This window comes from Macrobrachium nipponense, chromosome 19 (assembly GCF_015104395.2).
Source record: "Macrobrachium nipponense isolate FS-2020 chromosome 19, ASM1510439v2, whole genome shotgun sequence".
NCBI lineage: Eukaryota > Metazoa > Arthropoda > Malacostraca > Decapoda > Palaemonidae > Macrobrachium > Macrobrachium nipponense.
Genome location: NC_061088.1, coordinates 37832013 through 37850323, shown reverse-complemented (window position 1 = coordinate 37850323; position 18311 = coordinate 37832013). Strand labels below are relative to the sequence as shown.

Sequence of the window (18311 nt, the reverse complement as noted above, 5' to 3'; positions counted from 1 at the left end):
CGCCTCTGGTGGCCATCCTGAAGTTAGCAGACAATCTTGGCGATGGGATGGGTAGGGCGGGATTTCGCTGGCGACACGAGCCAATCGCCCAGAAATAGATTTTTCCTTACGTCAAAATCCCTTTTTAGCAGTCTCTTTTTGAGGTTCTGATACCCATGACGAGATTATCTTGCATCTTCATTTAATCTACGCCGTTGAATCTTTCTTCTCCTTATTCGTCGAGACGATAATAATAAGGGGAACACATTGAATTAGGATGCCTTTCCAATGGCTATCCCTGGCAGTCTGGGACGTTCTACAGAACTTGCTGAGGGGACGCCTGATCGGTGGGGATTCTCCATAGCCTCCGTAAGGCTTTCGACATTCTTTCTCCTCTGGGCCTGTGAGCTTGGAAGAGGTCTAGACCTGGGAGCGAGACAGAGCCGATCAGACGCACCCTCTATTGCAATGGGGAACACTATATTCACTTCTTACCTTTTAAGAGCTCGCATTTGAGCTACATCCATTTATCTTCAATTTGCAAATATGAAATTGTAGATTCTGTGAAGTAAGAAGGTGATGAGGATGCAACAACTATTAGTACTGTTAATACTCTAATTGCTCGTTAACACAAGAGCTAATAAAGCTTCTAAAGGAAGCGTATATGGTTACTTCTCTGACTTCCCCAACTAGGAAGAAAGATATACATTTCCTCAATCAAATTCTAACACTTATTTGTATTAATGAATAAATATAAGTAATTCCCTTTCTTGAAAGTGTTGAGTGTCTACCGAAAACTTTGGTAGTTACACGTAATGTAATCTTCGAAATTTTCGAAGTTAATTTTATAAAAAAATTACTAAAAGTTAACAAAAGCGTATGCCGAACCAAAGATCCATTACTTCCCTGTAAAAGTTAGCCCAGAAGATCAATGGCGAAGAAACATGAAAATCAAATCAGGAGGGAAAGCAAACGTATTGTTTACATTCCCAGCGACAGAGAAAATCTGTCCTCAGAAGGTAATAGTTCCTATTCCTGCCACCCAGCGGCAGGCCGGTAGATCACCTGACCTACCTGTAGCGTGTGCCGCGAAATTCGAATTTCTGTCGGGGACGACGGAGTCTATAGCTAAGTATACGTATATCTGACAGGTAAGTTGAATGTATGAAAATAATGTTTTCCTGAGAAGGGTTATATAAGAGCATGATTCATTATCAGTATCTGAAGCTAACTTGAGTACTTCATTTAAAAACCAGGAGACCGTATGAGGTCAATTTACTGGTCTCAGCCGAGCACATGCTCTAGGTATAGACGAGAAGTACAAATCTGTTAAATCAATATTAAAGCCAGACTGAAATATCTTTTTTTAAAGCGGATTTAGTCGTAGTAATAGTACTAGCAGCTAGGCCTTTTTCGGACAGAGTTCTAAAAAATGAAATTGCCAGATTCGTAGTCATTGTCTGAGCATCTGATTCTTTTAGAAAGATGGCTAATTTCCTCATTGCTGAATCATACTGCTGGAGTGTCGATTCTCTTTTGTCTGATTTCACAAATAAAGTGTTTAGCGGATCAGTATTAGCATCTTTCTGTGCCGCAAACTTCATGAAGTCCATAAAGTTAGGGCATTCAGAACTCTTAAGAAAGCTGACACAGTCTGAGTTTGTACCACCTGAGTCAACTTTGGGTTGGGAATCCTTCTGGGCCAAAGTTTCAACTCTAGTAGAAGAGGAAACCAATTGCTCTTCGGCCAGTTGGGTGCTACCAATGCTATCTGCCCTTTGAAAGATCTGAGTTTGTGTAGAACTTTCATCAAAGAGTTTATTGGCGGAAACAGGTAAATCTTCTGCCAATTGTTCAAGTCTATGGACATCGCATCTGTGGCGTGAGCTAGAGGATCCAGATTGGGAGCCACATAACATGGAAGTTTGTGGTTGGACTCCGTGGCGAACAGGTTCACCTGAAGGCCCGGAATCTGTAGGCAAATCCAATTGAAGGATTTTGCGTCCAGGGACCCTTCCGATTCCAGCGAAGTTGTCCTGGACAGAGAATCCGCAATGACATTCCGTAATGAACTGGGTCACAAAGAGGTCCAGCACAGGTCTCCCCCAAACCTGGAAAAGCCTGTCCACCACAACCTGATGAAGGGACCACTCTGTGCCTAGGACCTGATCCCGATGACTGAGCTTGTCTGCGACCACATTCCTTTTGCCTGGGATTTACCTGGCAGAGAGCTCCATTAAATTGCTAACCACCCACTGGTGAATCTTGACTGTCAAAGCGTGAAGTTGACGTGAAACCAGTCCCCCCTGCTTGTTCACATCAGCGACCATCAAGGTGTTGTCTGACATGAGAACTACAGAATGCCCTACTTTCTCCCCAAATTCCTTCAGACCCAGAGAGGCTGCCTTTAACTCCAAAATGTTGATATGCTGCCATCTGTCCTCCAAACTCCAAATGCCCAAAGTAATGAGGCCGCCTAAATGAGCGCCCAACCTGCGAGGGAGGCATCTGAAAACAGAAGGAAGTCCGGTGACAGAGAACGCAGGGGAACACCCTCCAAGAGATTCTGATCGTCCAACCACCAACGAAGATCTTTTCTGACTTCTAGGGACAGAGGAACCCTTATCAAGGGTGAGTCCCCTGCCAGAGACCAGAAGTCCCTGAGTCTCCATTGCAGAGACCAAAGATGAGTCGCCCATGAGGGACCAGCTTCTCCAGAGAAGATAAAATCTCCAGAAAAACCTGCCACTGATGAGCTGACTGATCCGGCTGCGACAGGAAGTCGTGCACCACTACTCGCAACTTCTCCAACCACTGATACAACAGGAAAACCCTCGAGGCTGCCATATCGATGACCATGCCTAGATAAAAAATCCTTTGACTGGGTACAAGATTCGATTTCTCGAGGTTCACCAAGATGCCAAGTTCCAGACAAAACCGAAGCAGGCGATCTCTGTCCTGCAGCAGCTTCTCTCTGGAACTTGCTAAGACCAACCAGTCATCGAGGCACCTCAGCAAATGGATCCCTTGAGAATGAGCCCAAGTCGAGACGAGAGAGAAGACCCTTGTGAACACCTAAGGGTACATGGTCAATCCGAAGCACAGGTCTTTGTACTCGAACACCTTGTCTCCGAGAGAGAAGCGAAGGAACTTCCTGGACAATGGATGAATAGGGATTTGCAAGTACGCGTCCCTTAGATTTATCGACAGCATGAAGTTCTTTTCCCTCACAGCTGCCAACACCGATCGCGGGGTCTCCATCTTGAACCTTGTCTTCCTGACAAAATGATTCAAGGTAGATAGGTCGATCACAGGTCTCCAACCTCCTGACACCTTTGGCACCAAGATGATGTGACTACAAAACCCCGGAGACAAACGCCCCACTTCCTCTATCGCATCTTTTTCCAGCATTTTCTGCACTTCCTCCAGAGAGCTAAGAACTTTGGAGAATCTGGGGGATACACTCGCCTGAGCAGAGGTCTGTCCAAGAGCGGGGGGGAGAAGTCGAACTATAGTAGATACCACACCCGAAGGACATCTACTACCCACTTCTCTGCCAGGCAACCCCCACCCATGGCAAAGGAGAGGGAGAGGCATCCAAACTATCGTTGAACCCCCTTATTTCTACCCCTGGAGCCCCTCCTTGACCTGTAGGAGCAGGGCCAAAAGGGACGTTGGTCCTCCGACTTAGGCTTAGACGACGAATGTGAGAGCCCAGCCAAAACTGAACTTCTAGATGGCTTACTAGGCAACGATCTCTACATTTGCTGCTGAACAGGAGGAGGAGGAGGAGGAGGACGTCTCCGAGAACAAGACTCCAACTTGGACACAGCCTGGTGCACCAACCTGCCCTTCGTGTCAGCTCGCTTCTGGTCTATCACAGCCTCCAGCTCAGTCCAAGGAAACAGAAACTGAGAATCCCACAGATCCCCATTCCTGAGTGCCAACAATGACGCAAGGTCAACTGATCTTGCCATCCTAGACAATGCTGCGTCTCTTCTGACCAGAAGAAGATTAGCCCACAAATTGACACTAACATGGGCAAGAAACAAAAACGTCTTGCTCCCAGACTGTAACAAACTGACAAGAGAAGATGCACTCACTAACCCTTTTGCAGACCTATCAGACAAAATCTTGGCAATGGCTGTTGATCACAAGTCTAACCACGACACCGTCTGAAGCATGAAGGCTGCAGTAGACTCCAATGCCGAGGCATCCTGCGGTGACAAGGACGGTGCCACTGACCTCACCTGCTCCAAAGTCAACCCTGGTTTGAGACGTATAATGTCTGGGTTAAGACGTTGAGGCAACAAGCAGACAGAGTTCGTAGCGTAATACTTCCTATGCCTCGGGAGTTGTGGAGGAAGCAACTTGGAAGAACCCCTCGACCGAATAGATCCGTACCGATCTCACACAAAGGCGTTCACCTTTTGCAAAGACCGACTGGACATGCCCCAATAAAGGAAGCTGAAATGACGATTTAGGATCTTGCATAGCCCCCAGCAAGGCTTCCAAGCAAGTAGGAGTGAAAGACGACCAAGCCTCAGTCCTACTCTCCAGATTGTTGAACCCACGAATGAGATCAACAACCTTGGTAAAGGAAAATAAAAACTATTGTGTATCTCCTTCCTCCTGTTCTGGCAATGGGGACTGATGACGAGAAGATGCAGGCTTACCAAACACACATTCTTCGAGCGAACCAACTGCAGACCCAGCAGCCAAAGAACCTGAAACGCCAGCCAACACAGACATCAAAGAGCTGTCCAGACTGGGGCCATGCGCCAACTTCTGCGAAGAACCAATCACAACACTAGGAACACTACTATAAACGCTCACAATAGATGACTCACGTACGTGTCCACGTATGCGTCTGTGTGGAGTAGATGCATGTACGTGCGATGGAGAAGCATCTCGAACTCTTGACACAGAATGAGAAATCCTTGGAGTCAAACCCTGAAAAGCATCAATGGGAAAGAGAAGGCGAACACCCGGGCTGCACCACTTCCGCATTTACAACTTTCGATCTTTTCACAGGCGCCTTTAGATCCTTACGGCGATGAATAGGCATGTGAGCAGAAGCACCAGATAAATCACCAACATGAGCACGTACGTGTAAGGTTGCAACACGTTCCTATCCCAAAGAGGATGACGCAGCCACAGCACATTGCACAGGGGATGAAACACTAACACTCTTAGGAACACGGATGTGCCACTCTTCACTCATTGACGAAGAAATAACAAAGTCCTTAGCCCTCCAATGCGATATTCCGACACAGTGGAGATGGTGATGATGGATGGGAAGAAGACAGCACTCCTTCTTTACACACCCTCTTGGCAGGAAAGGGGGGAGGCAACGCAACACGTTTGCTCACAGCCTTCTCAGCAGAGAAGCCAGTAAACCTATCCTCAAAAACAGAGTCCAATCTCTTAAGAAATGCCTGACATAAAATCTCGGATGGATCCGCAAGAGAGGACACAGATGACACGAATGGAAGAGGATACGTCCTGGATGGCAGCGATGATGTCACGGGAGCAAACAATGACAACACAGAGGAGCGAGGCAGCGCAGCAGCCCCAACCGACGATGCCAACGTAGCAGAGAGAGACGTCACTGAGGAAACTGGGAGTGACGTCACCGATGGAAGTGATGTCACCAATGGAACTGGGAGTGACGTCACCAATATCACTGAGAGAGACATCAAGGCCTCCCACTGACCCGAACTAGCTGCAGACTTAACTGGAAGAGCGATACGATGATACTCAGGCAGCTCACTACAAAATGGCTGACTGCGGGCACCAACATAGAGAAGAAACTGATGAAATAGCCTCCTCCCTCCTGGGAAGCATATTAGTAATCCCCAACTAAGAGGGAGCAACATTTCACATTAAATCAGCCTGAGGGCCTCCCCATACTCCCAATGACGAATTCATGGAAGAAAAGGAAGGAGACACAGGCACATAAACTCTAGCATCATGGGGTGTGACTGTGGAAGAAGACGAATCATCTGGGGGAAGTGATGAAAACCCTTCCCACGAAGAAAGAGTCAAAACTCTACAATACTCCCTCTTACTATAAAATAATTTCTATTGTGATTTAGGCCATGCACAACATTCCAGGCAGGGATTCGTTATAGTACAAACATTAGCACGACACCTACTGCATGTGGAGTGTGGGTCTGTAGCCGAAGAAGCCAGGAAACGAGAACACGGGAAACCTTGAGTTACTGGGCACATACGTTGGCGAGGTTGAGACGATGCAGAGGAAGCCACAACAACACAAGCACATACACAGACAAGCAAAATAGCAAAAACAGGCAAAAAACTGAATAAATGGCCAAGAGTAAGCAACCGCAACTCTCACCCAGGCGGTTAAGAAAAAGACTAAACGTGGTAGCATGTGAGCAGTCTTTGACCAGTTTTCACCCAATATACGCACACATCGCCAGATCTCACAGATTCCTTGCTTTTCAATCTCCAATTGTTAAACCAGAACCAGCAAGGAACTAGAAAATTATCCTACTGTTAAGACTGAAGGTTTATTCACGTATGAGCAAAGGAGGAGCTGAGATCACAACCAGTACTGATACAGTTAATGATGGCGCAGGTGAATCGCCAACTCCCGTAGCCCCCACAAGAACCACGGAGGACACATTGCGTCTCAAACCTAGTAAAGGATGAATATACGGAGTTGCGGAAGACTCTGCAACCGCATGTGAAGCATCCAGACCAGCAGCCTGAGAACTACAGAACTACAGGACCCGTGGAAAGTGCTAAGAAGACACCCCCACCAAAATTACTTCCCTCACCCCAAAGAGAGAGAGAGAGAGAGAGAGAGAGAGAGAGAGAGAGAGAGAGAGAGAGAGAGAGAGAGAGAGAGAGAGAGAGAGAGAGAGAGTCGTCAAAACCCCCAAATTTCAGGATTGAAACAATGAAAACTCTTTGCTCTGCTGTGTCCATGGCAAAGAAACAGGATGAGTGAGAGAAGACTCTGAAGCAACCTCCAAAGAATGACATGATAAAGAAGATTGTGTAAAGACATTAGAAGAAGTTTTAGAAGATACTGGGAGAGAAAGAAACTATACCGACTCTGTTCCCCATGATAATCTTGACGAACATCATTAGCAAACTCAGGAAAATTCTTCAAGACATGATCATTAATACAGTCCTTATTCAAGCCACTGTAATTCGTCTTACAATAATTCGATTTTACAATGGGGCTAGCAATTAATATTGGTACAACTACATTTTGAAAACAAATCTTTCTATATCTTGCGCACAGCTGGCACAGGCAGCAGCGTGCAATCAGGCAGTGAGAGTGTCTAGTTGAATACAGAACTTAGGCCAAAGGCCAAGTATTGGGACCTATGAGGTCATTCAGTGGTGAAAAGGAAACTGACAGTAAAAGGTTTGAATGTGTAAAAGGAGGAAAACCCTCTCTGTTGCACTATGAATTAAGTGTTAGGAGAGGGTGGAAAGTAAGATGAAGAAAGAGAATATGAAAGGATGTAAAGATTTAACAGATATTAATAATTACCATACCATATATGAATAAAGCCAAATTGACAACCTGATCACCATAATTACCACTACTGCAAGATGAACCAAATTTATCCAAAGACAGAAGAACGAACCTTCGAAGACAAAGGAGCACTATCCAACACTTCAGAACCAGAGAAACCAGAAACCACATCCAAACGACAAAACCATGGACTAGAAACCTTCTGTTGCAAAGAACCCGAAGGAGGAAATAAAACCAAAGATGGCTCTAAAGATGAACCTTCACACTAGACACTACAAGGGAGTCCAAACCCAGGGGAACCTGCACTTCTCTTCCTAAACACTATGTAACCTATTATCACTAATTGTCTGTCCCTGGCCTAACTTTACATTAACCTTAGAACTTACACCTTAGGGGGAATCTACTGCTAAACTCTACCTGCTCCATGCTGGGGTTGCCGGTAGACCTTACCCTCCGGGTTTGAGGTTCTCCATGAGCCCCGGCACCTATTAGGGCTGGTTCTGGAACAGGCAGGGAAGCAGAAAGAGAACAATTAGTAGCACCTACCATGAAATTAGCAAACAAGTTAGACATTCTGTCTTCCAATTCTGAACCATTCCTACTCTAGCTCTTCTTTGCTTAACTCTCGCAATTTTGCCGCTTTCTTCTATTTGCTTTTAGAGACTAGAGATTCTGACAACTAAGGTAGTCCTCTAAGTGATGTAATGAACTAATCCTTACATTCTTTACATCTCTGTATGACATGCATTGCACTTCCCTTCAGCTAAAACAAAAGGAATGTCTGTCATTTTGAGGGTATTCATCCTTTGTCGCACGTAGCACAGGAATGAAGAGTGCTAACACTCAACCAGCAGCTGTTGGAGGCAATGCTGATGAAGCAGAGATTAAGGTAAGGATTTTCTTGATGAGGCTCGACCATCTCCTCCCGATGATAACAGAGAAGTTCCAAAAACAATTGAAATATGATCCAAATCAGGGAAAATCAGAAGAAACGTCATAAACGAAAGCCAAGGATATCAAATCCTATCAAGGCCTTAGTAAACACTACGAGGGTCGGGCTAAAAGACCATTAGTTCGCTGGAAGCAGGAATACGTCTTGCTCTTCACATGAACAAAGAACAATTGAGGAGACTGTTCTCTTGTGGCCGGTATTTGGACCAGTGTTGCCAACAGTAACACAGGTAACTTATTTGACTAGATTTTACTAGTAGCATTGGTAATGCTGACAGTTAAAATTACCCACTTAGTGGGTAAATCTGTGGGGATATAGTTCGGCTGGTCAGTGACCAGGGCTAATTCAGGTGTTCAGGGAGTGTATTGCAATACAAATGCTTCTCCTATCACAATATTTAAATTTTTAGACTGCCATAGGCAAGAAGCTCACAGCTATGTACTAATTACACTTGGTAAGGTACTTATATAAAAATATACAATTCTAGATACTGTATGGGCACAAATTTTCTGAATTATAAGGACTAGCTTGGGAATATTTTATCTTTAACATACTACTTCATAATTTTTATGAGAGAAACATGCTAGAACAAAGGACTTTTCCAAAATACTACCTTATTCCACATAGCTGTTTGACCTAAGACAGCACAGATGCTTCTACTTACTCTCTTTAGCTGCTGTGTAAATGGTGCCTGGAAGTTTGGGATGTGGCTCAGCAGTCTTGGCTGCTATGACAACATTTGCTCCATCCCTAGCTGCTTTGAGAGCTATTGCTTTGCCAATCCCCCTGCTGGCACCAGTAATGAAAAGGGTTTTCCCTTGAAGTTTCCTGAGGAAGAATATGTAATGTAGTCCTATCCTTATGGAAATGCCAGTGAATACTGTCAAAGTTTATGAATAAACTTGATACAGTACACAAATCATGTGTATTTCCATAAAATGCTTAAGACTTAGATAGCAAAAATTTTTACGTGAGACTTCAAGGCGCATGTGTACCTGCTTCTGAAAAATGATATTGTTATGATACAATAAAGTTTTGTACATACTTACCCGGCAGATATATAGTACTTAGCTATAGTCTCCGACGTCCCGACAGAATTCAAAACTCGCGGCACACGCGACAGGTAGGTCAGGTGATCAACCCTCTCCCGCCGCTGGGTGGCGGGAATAGGAACCATTCCCGTTTTCTAATCAGATTTTCTCTTCCACCTGTCTCCTGAGGGGAGGCTGGGCGGGCCATTAATCGTATGTATCTGCCGGGTAAGTATGTACAAAACTTTATTGTATCATAACAATATCATTTTTGTACATGCAACTTCCCCGGCAGATATATACTTAGCTGACTAGCACCCTTGGTGGAGGGTAAGAGACAGCTAAATACTATATAATAAAAAACAGGAAAACAACATATGTTGTAGGTATAAAGAAAAAACAACCTTGGTTCCTACCTGAATGGGCAGAAGACTTCATGGATACTGTCTATGAGTCTGCTTACCTCAAGAGCTTCGGCGAGGATGAGACCTATGACCGAAAAACCCTTCTGGATCTAGTCAATGGGGGCTGGCCCACTTATTTGACAGAGCCTTCTAGTGGATCGTGCCAATGGGGGCTGACCCACTTACATGGCAGAGCCTTAACCTGTATCATATCAATGGGGACTAGCCCTCTTACATGACAGAGCTTTAGGTACCAAAATACAACAAGGAGCACAACAGCCAATCCCGACCACCTGACCAAACTAACACTGTTAGAGCTACGATTTGAAAGGGGTACCCTTCCAATACCCTCTTCCAATCAACCTTCAAAACACATCACAAACCATTATAAAATGCCTAACCTAAACTAAACTAAATAGGACTAGCTTCAGCTCCTTCTCCCAGCAACGAATCCGCAGATACGTATGCTCCCAGTGAAAAGCACTTCTCGTATGTCACTCGTACGTCTTTCAAATAATGAGATGCAAAAACTGAATTACAACTCCAGTAGGTAGACTCGACGAGAGTCTGGAGAGATAAGTTCTTGTGAAATGCCAAAGAGGTAGCTATGGCTCTCACCTCATGAGCTTTCACTCTTAGGAGCTTGAATTGCTCGTCCTCACAGGAAAAATGTGCTTCTTTAATCACGTCCTTGATGAAGAACGCTTGAGCATTCTTAGAAATGGCTCTCTTCGGATCTCTAACCGAGCACCAGAGACTCTCCGTATTGCCTCCTAGTTGCCTCTTCCTCTCAAGGTAGAATTTGAGGCTTCTGACTGGACACAAAGTCCTCTCTAATTCTTTTCCTGCCATCGAAGACAGTCCCTTAACTTCGAAAGTTCTTGGCCATGGTTTAGAAGGGTTCTCATTCTTTGCCAGGAAAAGGGGTTTGAAGGAAACAATTGCTGAGTCCTTCTTGAACACAACTTTGCCTTCTACAGCTTGTAGTTCGCTAATCCTTTTAGCTGAAGCTAGAGCAAAGAGAAACAAAGACTTCCTTGTTAAGTCTCTAAAGGAGGCTGTATGCGGAGGCTCGAACTTGTTTGTCATCAAATATTTTAGAACCACATCCAGGTTCCAACTGGGTGGTCTAGTCGTCTTGGTCTTAGCAGTTTCAAAAGACCTAATCAGATTCATGGAGGTCTCTGTCTTCACTTCAAAAATATTCAGGCCTCTATGCCTGAAGACAGAGGAAAGCATACTCCTATATCCTTTAATGGTGGAGACAGCAAGCTTGCACTTCTCCCTCAAGTAAAGGAGGAAGTCGGCTATGTCTGCTACAGAGGTACTGGAAGAGGATACCTTCTGAGCTCTCACTTCGACTGGTAGACGCGTAAGGTAGAGGGTCTCCTGGCTCTTGCAATAGCCTTTGCAGCTTCGCGTGAAAAACCCCTCGCTCTGACGAGTCCTTCGACAGTCTGAAGGCAGTCAGACTGAGAGCGGGGAGGTTTTTGTGAAACCTGTCGAAGTGGGGCTGTTTGAGAAGATCGCTCCTGAGTGGAAGCAACCTCGGATAATCCACCATCCATTCCAGTACCTCTGTGCACCAATCTTTAGCTGGCCAGAAAGGGGCGATCAGAGTTAGTTTTGCTCCTTCCGCTGAAGCAAACTTTCTCACTACTTCTAAGATCTTGAAAGGGGGAAAAGCGTACCCGTCGATTCCCGACCAGTCCAGAAGAAGACCGTCTACTGCTACTGCCCTTGGGTCTGAAATCGGAGAGCAGTAGTTCTCCAGCCTTGCATTCTAATGGGTCGCAAACAGGTCTAGGTTTGGTCTTCCCCAGAGGTTCCACAGTCTGTTGCACACTTCTGGATGGAGAGTCCATTCCGTGGGAAGGACTTGGTCTCTTCTGCTGAGAAGATCTGCCCTCACATTCCTTTCTCCTTGGATGAACCTGGTGAGGAGAGTGATGTTCCTTTCCTTGGTCCATAGAAGCAACTCCTTTGCTTTCTCGTAAAGGGAGAAGGAATGTTCCTCCCTGCTTCCTGATGTAAGCTAGGGCTGTGGTGTTGTCGGCGTTCACTTGCAACACCGATCCTGTGACCTGAGACTCGAAGTGAAGGAGGGCCAGATGAACCGCTGCCAACTCCTTTTTGTTGATGTGCCAGGACACCTGTTCTCCTCTCCAGGTGCCTGACACTTCTCTCGCACCTAGTTGCTCCCCAACCCCACTCCGAGGCATCTGAAAATAACACTAGGCGAGGGCTCGGCACACGAAGAGACAAGCCTTGGTTGAGTCTTTGTGTCCAACCACCAACGGAGATCCTCCTTTATCCCCTCTGTGAGATGGAAGGAGTCCGACAGGTCTTGGGACTTCTGATCCCATTTTTCCCTCAGGTAAAACTGAAGGGGTCTTAGGTGCAGCTTTCCTAAAGAAACGAACTGTTCCAACGAGGAAAGGGTCCCCAGAAGACTCATCCACTCCCTCGCGGAACATTGTTCTTTCTCTAGGAAGGCTGCCACTTTCTGTAAGCAGCGATCTCTTCTTTCCTGGGAAGTAAACGCTTGAAAACCCCAAGAATCCATCAGAATCCCCAGATAGACAATGCTTTGCTGGGGAATCATCTGGGACTTCTCGAGGTTTACTAACAGTCCTAAGGACTGGGTCAATTCTAAGGTCAGTGACAAGTCCTCCACACAGCGATCTTTTGACTGGGCACGAATCAACCAGTCGTCCAGATACAAGGAGATCCTTACCCCCTCCAAATGTAGCCAATGTGCTACATTTTTCATTAGGCCCTTGAACACTTGAGGGGCCATTGAAAGCCCGAAACATAGAGCCCGAAACTGGAACACTTTCCCTCGTACCATGAATCGGAGGTACTTCCTGGACGAAGGATGAATTGGTACGTGGAAATACGCATCTTGAAGGTCCAGGGACACCATCCAGTCCCCTGGACGAAGCGCCGAAAGGACAGAGGATGTTGTTTCCATCGAGAGCTTCTTCTTTATTACGAAGAAGTTCAGAGCGCTTACATCCAACACCTGCTTCCACCCTCCTGAGGTTTTTGGCACCAAAAACAGCAGATTGTAAAACCCTGGGGAATGGAGCTCTTATACCTGTTCTATGGCCTCCTTGTCCAGCATTTGCTCCACTAATTGCAGAAGGGCTTGGTTTCGTACAGGATCCTTGTATCTTGCCGTTAACTCCCTTGGAGTTGTCGTCAAGGGAGGTTTCTCCCTGAAGGGGATTAAGTATCCTCTCTCGAGGATGGAGAGGGACCAGGAGTCCGCCCCTCTCTGTGCCCAGACTTTGGCAAATCTCAGCAGTCTGGCACCTACTCTGGTCTGGAGGACTCGCGCTTCATTGGGTCTTCCCGAAGGCTCTTTTCGAAGATCTTCCTCTCTTCTCGGGCCTTCTACTCCTGAGAGAGCCTCTAGTAGCCGCCCTCCCTCGAAAGGGCTGCTGGAAAGACAGCTTCTCCCTCTTGGTCACAGGGACCGCAGGTTTCAACCTCTTCGCCGATTGGGCCAGAAGATCCTGTGTTGCCTTCTCCGACAAGTACCTAGACATGTCCTTCACTGTCTCTTGAGGGAAAAGGTGGCTGGACAAGGGCGAGTACAGCAGAGAGGACCTCTGGAGAGGAGATACAGACTTAGTCAGGAAGGAGCTGTATACAGATCTCTTCTTAAGGATGTCTGATCCAAAGAGGGACGGTATTTCTGTAGAACCATCCATGACTGTTTTATCCAGGCAGGAGAGGACACTGGATAACTCTCCCATACTGACAAAGTCTGGGTCCTGAGCCCTCTTGGCCAGAGCTCCCAGGGACCAGTCCATGAAGTTGAAAACTTCCAAAGTACGGAAAAGGCCCTTGAGGAGATGGTCCATCTCACACATCCCCCAAGAAGCCTTAGCCGAAAGTAGAGAGCGCCTTCTAGAAGAGTCCACAAGCGATGAGAAATCCGAATCCGCAGACGAGGGAAGACCCAATCCCATGGGCTGCTTGGTATCATACCAGATACCTGGCTTTCCTGCAAGCTTGGAAGGAGGGCAGGAAAAAACATTCTTCCCTGCTTCCTTCTTAGAAAGAAGCCACCCCTCTAAGCCCTTAAAAGCTTTCTTCATAGAAAGGGTAGGGCGCATCCTTACGAAAGAGGGGGACTTGGACAACTTCATGCTGGAGAGCAACGATCCTGGAGAGGGAGGGTCCGCTGGACGTAGAGAGTCTCCGAATTCCTGAAGAAGAAGAGCTACGAGTCTCTTATAATCAGACACCCCAGCATCTTTAGGGGATTCCTCTTCTGAGACATCCTCCAACGTTGCCGCCGGAGAAGAGGGCTTCCTAGGTGAAGAACTCTTAGCAGGAGAGGGGCTTCTCTCCCTAGAAGATTTCTTGATCCTGTCCGGAGAGGAGCTTGCTTCCGCTTGAGGGCGCTTGTCAGGAGTAAGGCGCCTGCTGCTAGTCTGGATCCTGTTAGGATCTTGGAATTTCCCAGGCTCCTGGCGCCTGTCAGGAGAGGCGCTTGCGACTCTTAAAGGGCGCCTGGAAGGGGAAAGACGCTTGCTACTAACTAGGTTCTTGGGCTCCTGGTGCCTGGTAGGCGAGGCGCTTGCGTCCCTTAGAGAGCGCCTGGAAGGAGTAAGGCGCCTGGAAGGAGAAAAACGCCTGCCACGATCCCGGCGCCTGTCAGGAGAGGCGCTTGCGTCCCTTAGAGGGCGCCTGGAAGGAGTAAGGCGCCTGCCATGATCCTGGCGCCTGTCAGGAGAGGCGCTTGAGTCCCTTAGAGGGAGCCTCGAAGAAGAAAGGCGTTTACTGCTCTCTTGGATCCTACCAGGATCGAGGAGTCTCTCAGGTTCCTGGCGCCTGTAAGAAGAGGCGTTTCTGTCCATTGGAGAGTGCCTGGACGGAGTACGGCGCTTGCTGCTTCCTTGAATCTTGCCATGATCCTGGCGCCTGCCAGGAGATACGCTAGAGTCCTTTACAGGGCGCCTAGAAGGAGTAAAGCGCTTACAGTCCGAATCAGGGAGCCTCTCAGGCTCTTGGTGCCTGTCAGGAGAGGCGCTTCCGCCCCGCGATGTACTCCTGGAAGGTCGCTTAGAAGAGGAGAGGTGCTTGCCCAATGAAGAGCGCCTGACAGGAGAAGATCGTCTATGAAGAGTGAGCTTCGCTGGAGAGGAGCGTCTGTCAGGAGAAGGGCGCCTGCTACTGTCCGAGCGTACGCTAGAAGCAGGACGCTTAAAAGAGCTCTTAACTGGAAGAGAGACATCCTTCCTGCGTGAGGAGCTCTTGGAAAGAGAGCCTACAAGAGCTGATAACTGCTCCTGGAGGCCTACCAGGAATTTCTTCGTAGAAGAATGCACTCCTTCCGGAGAGGAATCTGGGGATCTAAGCGCTCTCTTTTTCTGCGAAGGAGAATACTCAGGAAAAGGTTCCGGGCCGGGGTCCAAGGCGTCTCCTGTCGGCGGCTTCCAGGCTCTCTTCAGGGGGGCGCGACTTCGTAGCCTAACTCCAACCGCGCCTGGTTGAGGACGAATCAGAGTCCGAGAAACACTTCCTCAGGATGCTTTTCCTATAGCTATCCAAGGCAGCCTGGGACGAATCGACAGGATCTGCCGAAGGGACGCCTGACTGTTGGGGATACTCTACATCCTCCTTGCGGCTGTCGACATTCCTCCTCCCTTGGTCTTGGGAGTTTGGAAGCGGTCTAGGCCTAGGGGCAATGCGGAGCCAGTCAGACGCCCCCTCCACTGCACTGGGGCATAGGATAGGATGGGGCTCTGTCGAATAGCTCACCTGCATCTCGTCCTTATCCAGCAGGGTGACGACCGTATCCCTCTACCCACAGGTAGAGGGAGAGAAAAAGATAGGAAGAGGAGCCAGTCACACTCATTCTCTCATCTATTCTTACAGTCACACCAGGAATCGATGCTGTTCAGCTTGCGAGGGTCTGGGTTAGCTACACAACGTGTTGAGCAGCCACCACAGGTCCCAAGGAAAAAGATCCAAGGACCTGCGGGTAATATCCCGAAGGTAGAAGGAGGTGCATGTGGTCTGGTTGGACCAGACCCCTGCCTTCAGTACCTGCGCCACGGAGAAGTTCTTGCGGAACGCGAGGGAATGTACTTCTTCTAGGTCATCCCGGTGCTAACGAAGAGGCGTCAACACTCAGCCTGGGGTGTCGAGTTTCTTCAGATAGCGCCGTCGTACCCTCACAGGACAAAGCAGCATCTCCTTCACATCGAAGGCGGTGAAGTCCATTAGGGAGGGGATTGTGAAGGACTCGAACCGATCGTCAGGGACCGAAGGGTTCTGAGTCTTCGCTACGAAGTTCGGTACGAAATCAAGTGTCACGGATCCCCATCCCCTGGATGCTTGACTTCGCAGGAAAAGTCATGCAGTTCCCTCAGAGGAAAAGAAGGGAATAGTCGCATGACCTATCCCTCTTCTCGACTTCGGTGATGTCCAGGACAGTGCCCATACTGGTCTATCCATCTGCAGCGAAGTGTCTCGCATTCTCCTATCCCCATGCAGCGAAGTTCTTCTTCTCGGTAGTGAATAGGACACCAACACTCCATGGTGGGTGTCGATGGTATGGGTACTGGGACAAGCCATTAGGACGAAGTAATGATTGATCTGGAACAACCAAACTAAGTCCACAGCGTAGTTCGTAACTGACTCGGGCGCTCCGACAGCTGCCGACTGACTGCGTTTGGTAGTGAGGCAAGTTGCCCAAGCATCCGAGCAAGTCACGTGACCTTCGCCCTTAAAGGGTTATGCCGAGAGACCAAACAAATCGTAATTTTGTTTGTCACCGATGCCGGACGGCAAGGCGATGATTCTCTTAAGGCATGTGCCCAACAGGCGAAAGTCAATTGCCTTCTAGAGACCGAGGTCCCTGATGGCAAGACATCCTAATAGTAGTTGAATCTCAGCTAAGGAGAAACAACACTATGTGGCGTTGAAGACGAAGGTGGACAGTGAATGCAACCTACGTCTTCACAGCTGAATCGAGAGAAGGATTCTCAAGATTCTGAACCTGTGCTTACAAATAACTGAAAACGCTAACCGCTATTTCATTGCTGTCCAGTGAGGAGTCGTAGTTGCAATGAAAGCGGGGCGTTTTCAGTAATGAAAACACAGGGAAGTACTGCCTGAAGAACTGCTTCTCATGGGCTGAACATTTGGAAGTAGAGCTGGCCGGTCTGGGAGTAGGCGATGTCTTGCGATACTTCCGTTAATTCGGGGTGAACAATGAATAATTGCACACCTACGAATATGAGATATTTTGAAGACAAACTCAGATGTCTGCAGAAATCATTCCGCATTATCGCAGTGCGATGCAGCGGGAGACTAGTACAGACTTCTGTTACCGTGCGGTAAACAGAAAGATGAAAGAGTCCAAGAGATATCTCTGTTGAAAATTCTCGCAATGTCGAAGGCGATGAAATCGAGCGTCACAGCAGTAGATGGTCATTCATGTATGCGAGAATCCCCGTTAATCAGAGACCTAAGTCCATGATTGTTGGGCAGAGATACGGTTCGGTAGTCAATCAATGCAGGGGAGAGAGACATAAACGACCGTGCATCTCTGAGAGCCAGCTGGTACTGAGCTGCTATCGGACAGTTCAATACACAGTAGCTCTCGCTGACTCGTCATCCTGAGTTGCCAGGTAATCCATTCCACGAGGGAATGCGTTCGGCTAGAACCATCGAGCATAAAAAATATGCTCGAGGAATTATATTTAAACGAAATGGATTCGGTAAATACAAAAGCTGAGTTGGTGTTGTCATGACAATACCATAAGTATCTAAAATCGAAACTGGTAACTCCTGGGAGGTTGCAGGCAGTCCCGAGTTGCAGTTCAATTAGGATACTAGTCGTCTCGGTCTCAATCCGTAGAGTTAACTAAGGTATGCGCCTACACCCCGGACAATTCAACTGCTTAACAGAATCATGTCGCGAGGGTAATATACGTAGTATATTTGTAGGTTTCTGTACAACGACCTCCATCCTAAATTCTTTTCCTTGCAAGGAATGAGAATAAGGATTGGAGATCAACCGCCTTCGTTCTCTAGTCAAGAGAGTGAAGGAGAAGTCTTCCCCGAAGGAAAGCTTCAATGGGGAACAGAATAGCGAAGACGATAGTTCAAGCCAAACTGGATGTTCCCGTCCGTTCTTCTCTATTCCAGGGTTAGTCACCTACTGTGAGATATTCTTCCTTCAGCAGCAGTGCTTCTTCCAAACGCTAGAAATTCCAGGAATTTGAGCATTCGGCGAGGTTCCAGATTATCGTGGTAACAATTATTGGGGATTCTCGTATAGCCCACTCTGGACCGTGGTTTCGCCTAAGTGTTCGGAGATCGTAAAAAAACTCGAACACTCTGAGAGTGCTAGAAATTCCGCAGAATTCTAAGCACTCGGCGAAACCCGCCCCCCCCCC

The 18311-nt window shown here is 47.4% G+C and overlaps 1 protein-coding gene across 3 annotated transcripts in view; it reads right to left on the bottom strand.

Moving 5' to 3' along the window:
* LOC135216313 (hydroxysteroid dehydrogenase-like protein 2) overlaps window positions 1-18311 on the bottom strand; it is a 122993-nt gene that overhangs the window by 99558 nt on the left and 5124 nt on the right. For all 3 annotated transcript variants that reach the window (XM_064251504.1, XM_064251487.1, XM_064251494.1), the window contains exon 2: window positions 9115-9278. In XM_064251504.1, coding sequence (XP_064107574.1) covers window positions 9115-9278 — 164 coding nt within the window. The remainder of the gene's footprint in view (window positions 1-9114; window positions 9279-18311) is intronic.